The 12,603-nt window shown below is 55.8% G+C and overlaps 3 protein-coding genes across 3 annotated transcripts; 1 reads left to right on the forward strand and 2 right to left on the reverse strand.

Moving 5' to 3' along the window:
* Positions 1–4,314: 4,314 nt before the first annotated feature.
* IUM83_08301 (Xylose isomerase) lies at positions 4,315–6,986 on the reverse strand (the record flags this gene model as incomplete). Its single annotated transcript, XM_067932664.1, has 2 exons — positions 4,315–4,318; positions 4,429–6,986. 2 exons carry the CDS (start codon positions 6,984–6,986, stop codon positions 4,315–4,317), a joined length of 2,562 nt encoding a protein of 853 aa, XP_067790007.1.
* Positions 6,987–7,714: 728 nt separating this feature from the next.
* On the forward strand, positions 7,715–9,935 carry IUM83_08302 (serine/threonine protein kinase; the record flags this gene model as incomplete). The annotated part of the gene is made up of 4 exons (XM_067932665.1): positions 7,715–9,214; positions 9,285–9,404; positions 9,485–9,713; positions 9,787–9,935. 4 exons carry the CDS (start codon positions 7,715–7,717, stop codon positions 9,933–9,935), a joined length of 1,998 nt encoding a protein of 665 aa, XP_067790009.1.
* Positions 9,936–10,054: 119 nt separating this feature from the next.
* On the reverse strand, positions 10,055–10,783 carry IUM83_08303 (Deoxyuridine 5'-triphosphate nucleotidohydrolase; the record flags this gene model as incomplete). The annotated part of the gene is made up of 1 exon (XM_067932666.1): positions 10,055–10,783. The coding sequence occupies one exon, from the start codon at positions 10,781–10,783 to the stop codon at positions 10,055–10,057; it is 729 nt and encodes a 242-aa protein (XP_067790008.1).
* Positions 10,784–12,603: the final 1,820 nt, after the last annotated feature.

Raw genomic sequence — 12,603 nt, forward strand, 5'->3', positions numbered from 1 at the left:
TTTATGCGTACGGTACGGAAGTGCCATCTCGTGCGAATGCGTTGGGCAACGCTGCTGAGAATGGGCACCTCGCAGTGGTTAAGTGGCTTTGGGGGAAAGGAGTTCGAGATCGCGAAGTCGAGACGATAGATATTGCTGCGCACAACGGGCATTTGGATGTAGTGCAATGGCTACATGAACATGGGGGTAACATCTACCGTGCGATGGACCTTGCCGCGGCAGGTGGGCATCTCGAAGTGGTGAAGTGGCTGCACACCAACACGCAGAGTGGATGCAGCTCCAATGCAATGGATGATGCGGCCGCCAATGGCCACTTCGAAGTCGTCAAATGGCTTCACGCAAATGTTAAGAGGAGTTGGTTGGAAAGCAACAAGTGCACGGACAGAGCGTTTGTATCTGCCGCGTGCAATGGACATTTCGAAGTGATGAAATGGGTCAGCAGCCATTGCGGGCACCAACGTCAGTGGAAAGTGGCACTGGCGGATGAAACAGCGAGTTGCGGGAGGTTGGACGCCCTTCAATGGTTGCAAAACAATGGATATTACGTCACAAAGAGAGCTATGGATGCTGCAGCGACCAACGGCCATTTGGAAGTAGTAACGTGGCTGCACCATCACACCTACAAGGAAGGCTGCACCACGGCAGCAATGAACGGCGCTGCAAGATATGGTCACTTAGCGGTGGTAGAGTGGCTTCATGACAATCGTCGTGAAGGGTGTACAACCGAAGCAATGGACGGCGCGGCGGGCGATGGGCGTCTAAACGTAGTCTGTTGGCACCATGAACATCGCGCTGAAGGCTGCACAGGAAAAACGATTAAACGTGCTGCGTGGAATGGACACTCGGAGGTGGTGCGCTGGCTGAACAAAACTTACGGAAAGCAGTTTTCGATTCTCGATCTCATCAAGTCCGCAGAGCTTGCTGCGCGTGGTGGTCATCTGAAGGTTGTGCAAGCCTGGCGACGAACAGTTGGTTCTCCCATTCTAAATATTTGATGCCGGTCACGGTGACTGCTTTCATGTATGGGAAGGTGCCAATTGTCGAGTGGCTGCTTGATCGTGGGTATCAGTTGCATGGGAAAGATACAAACTGGGCCCAGAAATTCTGGAACAGCTACACATACGTCTCCACCGACTTGGAGTTGGTGACTACACAGATCGTGTACAAGGGGGTTGAATTGAGCATACCGGATGTACGACACAATCTCGTCGAACAAGGGCATCTACGAATGATTCGGTGGTTATGGTATCACGGATGCAAGACCACATCCTGTACGGCTGGTTGGACAACCAGATCCGTCGTAACGCGATGGCTGGTCGAGAATGGAGCACAAATGGACCGCGGAAAGAGCTGGGATATGTTCTGGACTCACGATTGTCTGGAGGTCGTGGAATGGGTACCTGTAAGTGATCGCGTGTGGATTGTGCGTAAAGCGCTCAAGGAGGATGAGAGAGGGCTGGAGAAGGTGATGTGGGTGCTTGAAAATGTAAAATTTCGTGATGAAAACTCGCGCAGCGCTATCCGAAATCTCATCCACCAAGCTCCAAGTCATAGTCTCCAATAGGTTGACGCTCATCTACAGAATCCGGAAGTCCGAGCCTGGTGTTTCGGTTCTCATGATGAAGAAGTGCAAGCTGGACCATCCAAGCGACAGCGTACCGGTTAAAAGGCTTTTTATTGTTACTTTTTTTTTCAAGAAGTCTGTAGTGAAAGTCTGTAGTGAAAAAAGTGTATGGGCCTTTTTGTTGTCGTATAGTGAACCTTGGTTATTCAGCGTTCAAGCTGTGCCAGAGTTTGTTTCGCTCCAGCTGCTGGAGAAGATCCGTACCCGATGAGCGCAAGAAGCGTATCAAGTATCTTCGTGTTTACTCGAAAGCTGCACAACGTCCAAATGATCATTCTGAGCGGCGGCGTCGATCGCTTTAGCAGGGAATTTAACCCCATGATGTTCATGCAGCCACTTTATCGTTTCCAGGTGCCCAAATGCTGCAGGGTATCTTCAAAATCGGCATTCCAGGGGCCTTGGTCCAGTGGAAGCTGCACCAGCCACTCAACCGCGTGTGTGAAGCACGCTTTGCCGCCTTCTTTACTAGATAGCACCTGGGAATTGCATCTACTCGCGGGAGAAACTATAGCAGTGGTCGTGCTGAGTCGCCACACTCGCAAGCCTTGACGAGAGCATCTTCGTTCGAATATGATTCGACGAAGTGGTCGATACGGTAGGCAAGGAAAACGCACGAGGAGTTTACTTCAAGTATCATGGATTCCGCGGCGGAGTGCGGTCATCTTTCGGTAGTGCAATGGCTTCACGACAATCTTCAGGAAGGCTGTACAACCACTGCTATGGATGGAGCCGCTGGAAATGGCTATCTTGCAGTGGTGGACTGGATACACAGGGTGTACGACAAACGCGATGGGTGTACTACAAACGCGATGGACGTAGCTTACTCCAATGACCATATTGATGTGGTGAAGTTTCTTCACGCATATTGCAGTGAAGGCTGTACGACTTCAGTGATGGACGGGGCGGACATGTAGATGTTGCTCAATGGCCCAAAGACAATCGGACGGAAAGTTAGTCGGAAGATATCCCCGTGTCGCCTCGGATGGCCACCTTGAGACGCTCAAGTGGCTTTATCGAATCTACCAAATGGAAAATGCACACACAACTTGATGGACATCGTCGCTCGAGAAGGCCACACAGACATGATAAAGTGGCTACACAAGAACAGAACGGATGGCTGCAGCACGGAGACGATGGACCAAGCAGCTGCAAACTACCACTTGGAAGTGTTGGAGTGGCTGCAGAGCAATCGTAGGGAGAGCTGTACTACGTCGGCAATTGACTACGCCGCTGCGACTGGCAACTTTGAGATTGCGAAATGGCTACATGCGAGCTGCTGCAATGGGTGTACTCTGGAAGCTTTCACACTGGCTGCCAAGTACGACAACGTGGAGGTGCTGAAGTGGTTGTATAGATTTCAATGTGCGATGATAGCCAATATGCCCTCTGTGTTCCGGCCGTGTCCCCGAGTGGTTCGATAGTTTTCCGAGAGTGGAGAAACCATACCTGGGATTGGAATTCATTCGATGTAGCTAAAAGCAAAGACTCGAGTTGATTTGGTGCATCGTAAAGCGAAGCCTCAATTCCAATACGTCCAAGACGGTGCACATTGCTACAAAGAAAACAAATGTGGTGTGCATGCGATGGCTCCTTGAACTGTTTGATGAGCTCGACGCCGAGTTGGTTGCAGACAGAATGTCGTAACTTGACTGCGCCAACATGTCGACTCTGAGGATCGCTACACTTGGACTTTTTAGGCATGCAAATGCTCCTATCGTACCGGGGGCGTGGTGGTGGTGGTGGGGGGGGTGCGATTCGTGTAACTGCACAGGAGGCTGGTGGCCAGAGCGCTACCAGCAACTGTCGTTGATATCCAGTATATCAAATATACCAAACGACGTAGAAATTTTCTACGTCGTTTGTCAAGGATTTAAGAAACGTCGGCGACAACATGTAACTGGAAGTCAATAAACCGTTTCCATAGTTTAATTCCAACCTGTCATCGAAAAGTGTGTGACAGCTTGCAGCACACGTCATTCAACGCTATCGTCCAAGAGAGATCATCCGCTTCAAGGTATCTTGGTTGTCTCAACCTAGCGACTCGCTCGCGAGTGTACATGTAGCAAGATTGTAAGCTTCAATTTGTACATGGCAGAGCAACCAAACTGGCGCAATTCGCAACATGGGTGTCTGACGTTGTAGCTCCAGTCGATACTTCAGTTTGTGTAGATGTACCCGAAGTTGAAGTCCGTGTAGAATCATTTTCTCAATGAGGAACTTTCGGTGATGCTTCGCTTTGCAGCAAATCTATGGGGCGCCCATCAAGTTGAAGCGCGGAGCGTACCGCGCTACAGCAACGAGTGAATGGGGTCTTCTTCGTATTCGGAGGTGGCGCAGGTTGGCTACGGTTAAATACAAGTGCCGTGATCGCTGCCCTCTTATACTACAATGTGCTACAGGCTTACTTACTTACTATCTGACATGCCTGTTACCTTGAATTCAATAGTCGCTGCTGCTGCTGTTGCGGCTGCTGCTGTGGTTGGCTAGTTACAGGGCGGTGCGTCGGCGCAAGCTGCTCCATCAGCAGCATTTCTGGCCGTTTCGCAGTGGTAGCCGGCGCAGGGACTGGGCCGGAGCGCTGGTGCTGAGGCTGAGGCTGTGACTGTGGTTGGGGTTGAGACGGAGGCTGAGCCTGAGGCTGGACCGGAGCTTGCGGGGCAGTGCCACTTCCAGACGCAAGTCGTGAGGATTCATCTGGTCGCGGGGGTTCCGGTCTCAATAGAGTCGATCCAGGAGGAGGAGGCAGCAGTCCAATTCGCGGCGTGCCCGCAGGCGACGAGTTTCTCCCCAATCCAGCAGAAAACATTCCCATGGTCATGGGGAGTCCTCCAATACCCTTCCCGCCAAGCGGAGATCGGATAGCCGCTGGGGTAGCGTGAGGAACGGTGGTGGCAATGGGCTTCGCCACTGTTGGGGGGTACGGCACCGCTTCCAGCAGCCGTTTTGTGAGTTGTACAGATGGCAAGTCCTTGTTCACCAGGTAAACAAACTTGAGGTCTTGAAATCGCTCCGACGTCGGGTAGATCAGTGACCGCAGCAAATGCGCCGAGTCACGCGTCAACATTCCCTCTTCCTCTAATCGACAAAAGCGCAGATACATTTCCTTGCGAATGCTGAAGTGCAGGTCCACAAAGGAGTTCATCTGGATGCGTTCACGAGTCTGGGCAGACTGGTTGGTGTCTGCAGAAACAGGATGGCTCGGCACGCCTGCTGTAGCTGCTCGTCCCGGTGATGCGCTAGTATTCGCCGTGCTCGTAGATGCGTCGATCTTGGCACGTTTGTTCGCGCTGGAGCTACTTGTTCGGCTAGCCGTGACGCGCTTCTCGCGCTTCGGCTTCACTGGCGCAGCGCCTTCATCAATCTCCTGCGACGCCACTTCACGCAGGATATCGAAGGCGCTAAGACCTCCTCGTCCCCCTGCACCTTGACCCGGCTTAGGTTTTCGGCCAGCCGTCGGCTTTGACGATTTTGGAGCGGTTGTTACCTCTTTCCGACCTGCTTGCACGGACTTGATGTTCGGCATCGGACGCGGATACAGCGGAAAGCGCCCGTTCTTCTGCTCCATCTTTACGTACACTTGGAAATTGGCAGGCATCGCCATTGATGGCTTCGATGAACTCGCGGATTTATCCTTGGCCGAGTTCAGCATGGGAAGCGATGCCACTGTGGGCTTGAATGCCTTGGCTGGTCCCTCATTCGTCGGCGGGCTGTTCAAAAGAGACATAACCGTGTTACACGAGGAATGCCGGTTCGAGCTGTCCCCAGTGGCATCCGTGGATGTTTCCACGTCCGTCTTCACTTGCTTGTCAACCGTGGTCTCAGATTTGTTACTTGCGCCAATCTTGGCAGTTGCGGCTTTGGATGGAGAGCTGTGCGCCTCGGTAGCAGCCTTGATAGTGTGCTCTGGAGACGCGTGCATCATCGCAGCAGGCTTCGCAGACCCAGCACCATTCGCCGGCGTCGTAGATTCATTCGCTTTTTCTTCAGCAATCGCTTTCGCCTTCGTCGTAGGCACATTCGCACTGGTCTTCGCGGCGTCAGCAGTTTTCGCTTCTAACGCCGGTAAATCGACCTTTGAGGGGGAACCAGTAGGACTTGAGCTCTTCGCTGGCGCTGACTTCGCGGGATTCGCTTCGGACGGAGCATTCGCTGCGCTATTCGCTGTCGTATCATTCGCATTCTCGTTCGCTGGTGCATTCGCGGGGGAATCGATCACTTCCGACAGCTTTCGTTTCCTTTTCGCCGGTGCCTTTGCGATCTTGACCTCCTCCTCCCTCTCCTCCTCCATCTCCTCGTCGTCACTGTCCTGCTTCTTCTCCTCCATGTCTTCGTCATCGTCGTCCACGACCACAACCGCCTTGCTGGGCTTCTTAGTCTTCGCAACCGTCACTACGACCGTCTCGCCCTCCTTCGGCGACGTCGCCTTCTTCGCAGCCTTCGCAATCGCGTTGCTGGTGGAGATATACGCCGCTTTCGCCTTTAGCACCGAGCGGTTGCCGTTGTGGAAGGCGCGCGCGTCGTCAATGCATCGCGGACACACGTACGTCGAGTCCTTCCACCTCCCGGAGCTCTTGATCGGCGGCAGGCAGCCGATATGGAACCAGTTGTTACAGCAGTCGCAGGCCAGGCTCTCGTTGATGTGCTCGTCGTCCATCGCGTACCAGTCGTCGAACGACTTGCTCCAGCGCGTGAAGTGGATCTTGATGCGCTCGCCCTTGGCGTCCACCTCGGTGATCAGCGCGTTGTACAGCACCTCGTCGTTGTCCACGAGCACGGCCTGGTTGACCTTGAAGCCCGTGGCCACCTCGGGCTCCCTGCTCGTGGAGGAGAAGGGCAGGCGGCAGCTGCCGCAGCGCGAGCCCACGTCCTCGTCGTCGCCGTCGCCGCTCTCGTCCGCGCGGGCCTCGTCCTCGTCCGTGTCGTGGCCCTCGCCCTGCTCGGCCTCGCACTTGTGGCAGCAGAAGCCGCTGGGGTTGCCCACGTCCTCGTCGCGCAGCCGCGCGCACTTGGCGTGGAAGCCCTTGCCGCACCACTCGCAGAAGTGGTCGCAGCCCGTGCGCGCGCACTGCACGCAGGGCCGCTGCGCGCGCCGGAAGGCCACGAAGTCGCAGATCTGGCAGCCCGTGGACGCCGCGCCCTTCTTGCCCACGGGCCAGGCCTTGGCCACGCCCTCCAGCAGCAGGCTGTTGCCGCACTGCTCGCACTCGCGCGGGCCCGGCGTGGACGCGCCGCCGCCGCCTGAGGACGACGAGGCCGACAGCGCCGGGCTGCTGCCGCCCGCGCCCAGCGCCGCCGCCCCCTTCTTGCGGCGCTTCTGCTGCGCGCCCGCCTTGGCCGCCTTGCCCTTGAGATTCCGCCCCATGCAGCAGATGCAGAGTGATGGTCCCTCGCGCGCTCGGTGGTTTTCGGAGTGGCCGCGATCCTCCCCCGAACCGCAGACGTCGACTGCGACATCTGGTCGCACTTAGGCGGAGGCCGAAGGGAACGCTCGGCCAATGGCAGCGCGCGATTGCACAGCGCCTGAGTCCGTCGTCTGATTCCACAGCCATCTTTGAGCACGTAATGGACCGCCCCCCAAGATCCGCCCGAGCGCTCGTGGCCGCCCACTGCATGTATTAATACCGGTAGCACTGCATGTGGGGGGAGGTCGGGTTAATAGTGGACGGCATGTGGCGCCTCTCGGCACAGCAGGCGGGGTTCCGGCCCGCACCGCCCGGCGAAACAGCCTGTGCACCGCAGCAGGGATTGGGCGGCCTCGTTCTGCGCGTGCGCTCTTTGTCCGTGCGTGGGAGCACTTCGTCATGCACGCCACAGAACTCTTCGCCTCACCTCGAGGTGCCATCTCCAGCGATCACTTTTGCATCTCGCGGTACGTCGGGCGACGTCACCGGCCGCATCACCTCCAGATCTTGAAGCGGCAGCGACAAGAGGAAAATTCTCCAGGACCCGTACCACCGCATATTCAACCAATCACAGTCTACCTACAGTAGGGGTAGGCCCAACAACCTCTTCTAGTTTCAACCTACAAAGTTTCACGTCAACACAAAAAAAGACAGCGAAGGGCTGCACACCGACGGCAGAAGGCGAGGGATGCAGCGGCTCGTGCAGCGCGACAAGGGCGGCAGCGCAGTGGTGCGCGAGGGCGACGACGATGAAGACGCGGACGAGCTGGAGATCCAGGGCGACCTGCCGCTGGAGCTGGAGCTGGCCGACGCGGAGCAGCAGCTGGCCGCGCCTCTTCCGGCCCCGCGCGCGCTGGCGCTGGACGGCGGCCCGGGCAAGTTCCGCACGTCCGCTCGCAACGTGAACCTGCACTCGTACGACCCTCGAAGCGAGCGCACGGGCGCCTACGCAGAGACCAAGATCGGCGGCCACGAGCTGGACCACAAGCACCCGTTCCACGCGGACTGGCAGCGGCAGCTGCACGGGCCGCTCAAGACCGCCGTGTGGGGCGCTGTGGGCGCCCTGGGCGCGGCATTCACAGGCAACTCGGCGGCGCTGAGCACGCCGACGTCGCAGGCCAGGACGTCGCCGGCCTATGCAGTCCCCAGGCCGGAGGTGCTCGTCTACTCGGCCGTCAAGATCGGCGGCCACCCGCTGGACCATGTGCCGTTCTTGAGCCGCGGCCTGCCGTCCAGACCCCTCCTCGGCTACGTGCCCGAGTCGGCCAGACAGCAGCCGCCGCCGACGTTCCAGGCGCCGGGGCTCTCGGCTGCGGCCGTGACGTACGAGATCGCTCCGAACGTGTCCAACTTGTACGACTGCAGTCGCTGCTTCCGGCTGCGGCAGTCCCCCCGTGTGCAACTATGTTGCGGACACCCTGTGTGCGCCAAGTGTGTGGCGTCTCGCACGATTAAACACGTGGAGCACGAGCGGACGTGCTTCTTGGAGTGCGCACGCTGCAACGACATGGTGGCGGTGGAGGCGGTGGTCTTTACGAATTACATTTTAAGGATGGAACCTTTCTCGGCGCGGACGGTCTCGGAGCTGGAGATGCAGGTGGAATCGGCGGGGGAGGAGAAGCCCGCGTCCCTGACAGGCGCATGGAAGCAGGGTGGGGTTCTTGCAGCGCTGTCCTTTATTGCTGGCCGTTTGGTTCCGACCAGACGGGATTCGGACAAATCTCGACAAAAGAAGCGGGATGCTATTGACGATGCTAAGAAACTCGTCGCGGAAGTCCTGCCGGATGAAGCAGATGAGCTGCTCGTGGACGGTGTTGTAGGATTGTCAAAGCAGACTGCCAAAGCTGAGGTATCGCTGGCTAAAGGACCGGAGAGGTGGGCCAAACGTGTGCAAGGTCTGCAACCACCATCTAAACTGCTGAAGTTTACTTTTGTTCGCACTTTGGGCATCGGAAATTTCGCGGAGGTGATGCTCGTGGAGAACCGCAAGGGGGGACTGACCGTACTAAAAGAAAGTGATAAGCTGCCGGAAGCCGCGAATGAGATCAGCATCTTGTCCCGTGTACGGAGCCCGCACGTGGTGCAGATACAGCAGTACTTTATCGAGGAGATCGGGCACCGGCACTTCGCGTACATCGAGATGGAGTTTTGCGACGGTGGCGATTTGAGGGGGGTGCTGGAGACAAAGGTGGGTTATATCGCCTGCATCCTGGCGAAAAGGGAGGTCAAATGTATCTGAACTGATTGCTTTCGTATAGGGCCGGCTGGAGGGCGACGACTTCGACTCGATGTTCCACCAGTTGTGTCTGGGTTTGAAGGAGATCCACCGCCACGGGATTGTTCACAGGGACTTGAAGCCGGGCAATGTGTTATTGACGGTAAGTTATAGCCCTGCATTCATTGGCATGTTTGTCCTCTAAAGGCTAACCCGCTCACTTCCTTTGTGTTACAACTGTAGAGTGACGGCACGACAAAAATTGCAGACTTCGGCGTGTCAACGTATTTGGAAAGCGACTTGCTGACGCACCATGCTGCCGGTACGCTGGCATTCATGGCCCCAGAAGTACGACGGTATTTCTTGGGCGAGGTCGTCAGCTATGACTCCAAGGCAGACATCTGGTCCCTCGGTGCGCTAGCAGTAGCTATGCTGACCGGCAATCCTGAGCCACGGGTGGCCACACGTCCAGGTAAGCTACTTACTTCCGCCTTCCACGAGTGTGATTATATGCAGAACGCTAAATTTGCGTGCCAATGTTCCAGTGGGGGAGATCGTGGACGAGCTGAAGGCGGAGAAGTTGGAGGAGAAGTATGCAAAGCTCGTGGAAGGCACACTCGCAGAGCATCCAGCGGATCGGCTAACTCTGGAAAAGCTGCTTGAAGCTTTCCCTCCAATGAATTCTCGGTTGTAGTAGTTACTTTCCAAACTTACAAAACGCAAGCTGTCGTTCAAACTCTGGCCATACTACGTGAATATATTTATTTTTCTATCAATTTGAGATCAATGGCAGTCACGGCCGTCCTGTAAACTCTAACCGGAGCTGCTGCAGTTGGCGTCGAGGAAGGCGTTGAGCCACTCGAGCACCTTGGCGCTGTCCTCGTCGTCGAGGTAGTCGGCCAGCGCCTTGTTGAGCAGCTTGAACTGGCGCTCGGACGCCGAGAAGAGCTTCTTCTTGAGCTGCGCGCGCGTCTTGTCGTCCACGACCTTCCTCTCCGCCAGCAGCTCGAGCGCGCGGAAGGCCACGTCCAGCTCGTCGTCGCTCTCGTCGCCTGCGCTGCTCGCCACGTGCTGCTTCTTGGCGATGGGCAGGTCCACGCCGGTGCTGCCGAAGCCGCCGGCGCCGCGCGCCGTGTCCTCGATCTCCGCCACCTCCTGCACCTCCGGGTACTCGATCTTCTCGAGGATGAGCTGCGCCACGCGGTCCCCGCGCTGCACGGGGAAGTCCTCGGCCGCGTGGTTGAACAGGATCACGCCCACGTTGCCGCGGTAGTCGGCGTCGATCACGCCCGCGCCCGTGTCGATGAACTTCTTGAGCGCCAGGCCAGAGCGCGGCGCCACGCGCGCGTAGCAGCCGGCGGGCACGGCGACCACCAGGTCCGTCTTGACGAGGCCCTTGCCGCCCGCGGGGATCACGGCGTCGTAGGCGGCCGACAGGTCCAGGCCCGCGGCCAGGCTCGAGCCGCGCGTGGGCAGGATGGCCTCGGGCGAGAGCTTCTTCACGCGCAGCACGGGCGCGGGGCGGCTGCGCTTGGTCGACATGGCGGCGGCGGCTGAGGCTCGGAGGGCAAGATGAGGTCTGCGGAGCGCCAACAGCATCGCGGAGAGTGGGGGATTTGTTTTTTTTGGCGCGAACGCTTTTCATTGGTCAGAATCAGATGTCGACGCCGCCAGCCAATCGTTGCTCAGTTGAAGTGATACCATCACTCTGGCAATGAAACTTATCCGCATCAGGAGCTCGCGCTTTATTGAGACTCAGGTCCTGCAATGGGAAGAGGAGAACGAGAAGGGACGTAGTTGACGGCATGGGGGATGCAGATGAACTCATATAATATGTCCAGGAAATCCGAACACAACAAAAATATGCGGCTCAAGCTTCAGGCGGATATTGCATTAAAATGAGTCAATCAAGCATAGCCGTCAGCGATATTGAGACTCGACTGTACAGTTTCTAGAGGGTACTTTACAAATTATGGATATATGTACGAATTTTCGTCAATTTCCCATCCGCACAATCGAACTCGATGGGCGCGCCGAGCTCTTTTCATTACAGTTGCTGGAGAAATTCTTGAAAGCTGAACGTCCAGCAAGCTGCTGTCAAAGTAATTATGGATTGCAATGAAAGTAGAACCGCATGCCGATTTTGGGAATTGTTGGAGTGAGGAACCTGAGGTAGCATAGCACCTTGCCAGTAATAAGTAATTATGAAAAGTTGTTTTCTGCAATTCATAACGTGTAACAAGGTGCAGTGTATCAGCATAATGCAAATTAGTCGAGGGGTTCCGTTTTTCTTACTCACCTGAATCAAATACGTTTCCATTGTGTTGAAGCTGTGACAGCACACTCCGACCCTCATTCCTACGGTAGAAATCCTACTCGATTCACCCATCCAGCTAGCTTGTACACACCGCCAGATATCGCACCGAGAGGAAGCAGAACCAATACGGCCTTTACCCACTTCGCCTGGTGTGTCTGGTGTGTATCTGACGCAAAGTGGGCAGTAGCAGCCTGTAGTCACACGAATTCCGTCGCATGTGCCGCTTGCGTGCTAATCTTCGTAGCTGGCTGGATCAGTACCATCGTAGCGAACCAGAACGCACCAACAGGTGCAGCTCTCTCTTCACTCCTCGGCTTCTGACTTCCCCCGAGTCGGCGAAGCATCTTGCCAAAATCGGTAGACATGAATCCCGAGGCAGTTCCGACGTTGTTGGCCCGGGAGGTATCTTCGGCGCTGGCGAACCCCATACCGCTAACGATTGAAGTAGCCACGATCACCTCCACGAGCTCAGTGAGACGCATTTGTTTTGGTTTTTCGGAAGTTGTTGGGTACGAAGGTGAATGACCTTCTCCGGTAATACATAGGACGTTTGCAATCGTGGTATTACGGCATCAACGGCGTTTATGTGTACCGCACTAATTGCTTCAACAAGTCTTTTTCATAAGTACCCACTACAGATGCATGTATTAATACAAGTAGTCGACGTCGAGATGGCGCTGGGAAATGCATTCATGAACGGAATCCACTTCCATTGTCGAGTCCTGATAACAACACAAATGCTGCTTCCTCATATTCAGATGCATGTACAGACCAGTGTTAGTACAGTGTATCTCATGGGTCAGGTATTGCGCTACCTGGCAATCCAGATTTCAATTGAGGAGCAAATCAAGAGATAAAGCCGCATAACGCAAAGCGAGGTCTCATTGATGTGGTTCGGTCAGAGTCAGCATCTCTACTCTATACAGTCACCGATACCGATAAGCAAAGCCACGGATAGTAGCAAATAAAAAAGTTGTAGGTCTTTGATCATTTTGGTCGCGTGGACATCAAAATCGAAGAAAACATTCGTCCAACAAATAAGGAT

This window comes from Phytophthora cinnamomi, assembly GCF_018691715.1.
Source record: "Phytophthora cinnamomi strain GKB4 chromosome Unknown Contig49, whole genome shotgun sequence".
Taxonomy (NCBI): domain Eukaryota; phylum Oomycota; class Peronosporomycetes; order Peronosporales; family Peronosporaceae; genus Phytophthora; species Phytophthora cinnamomi.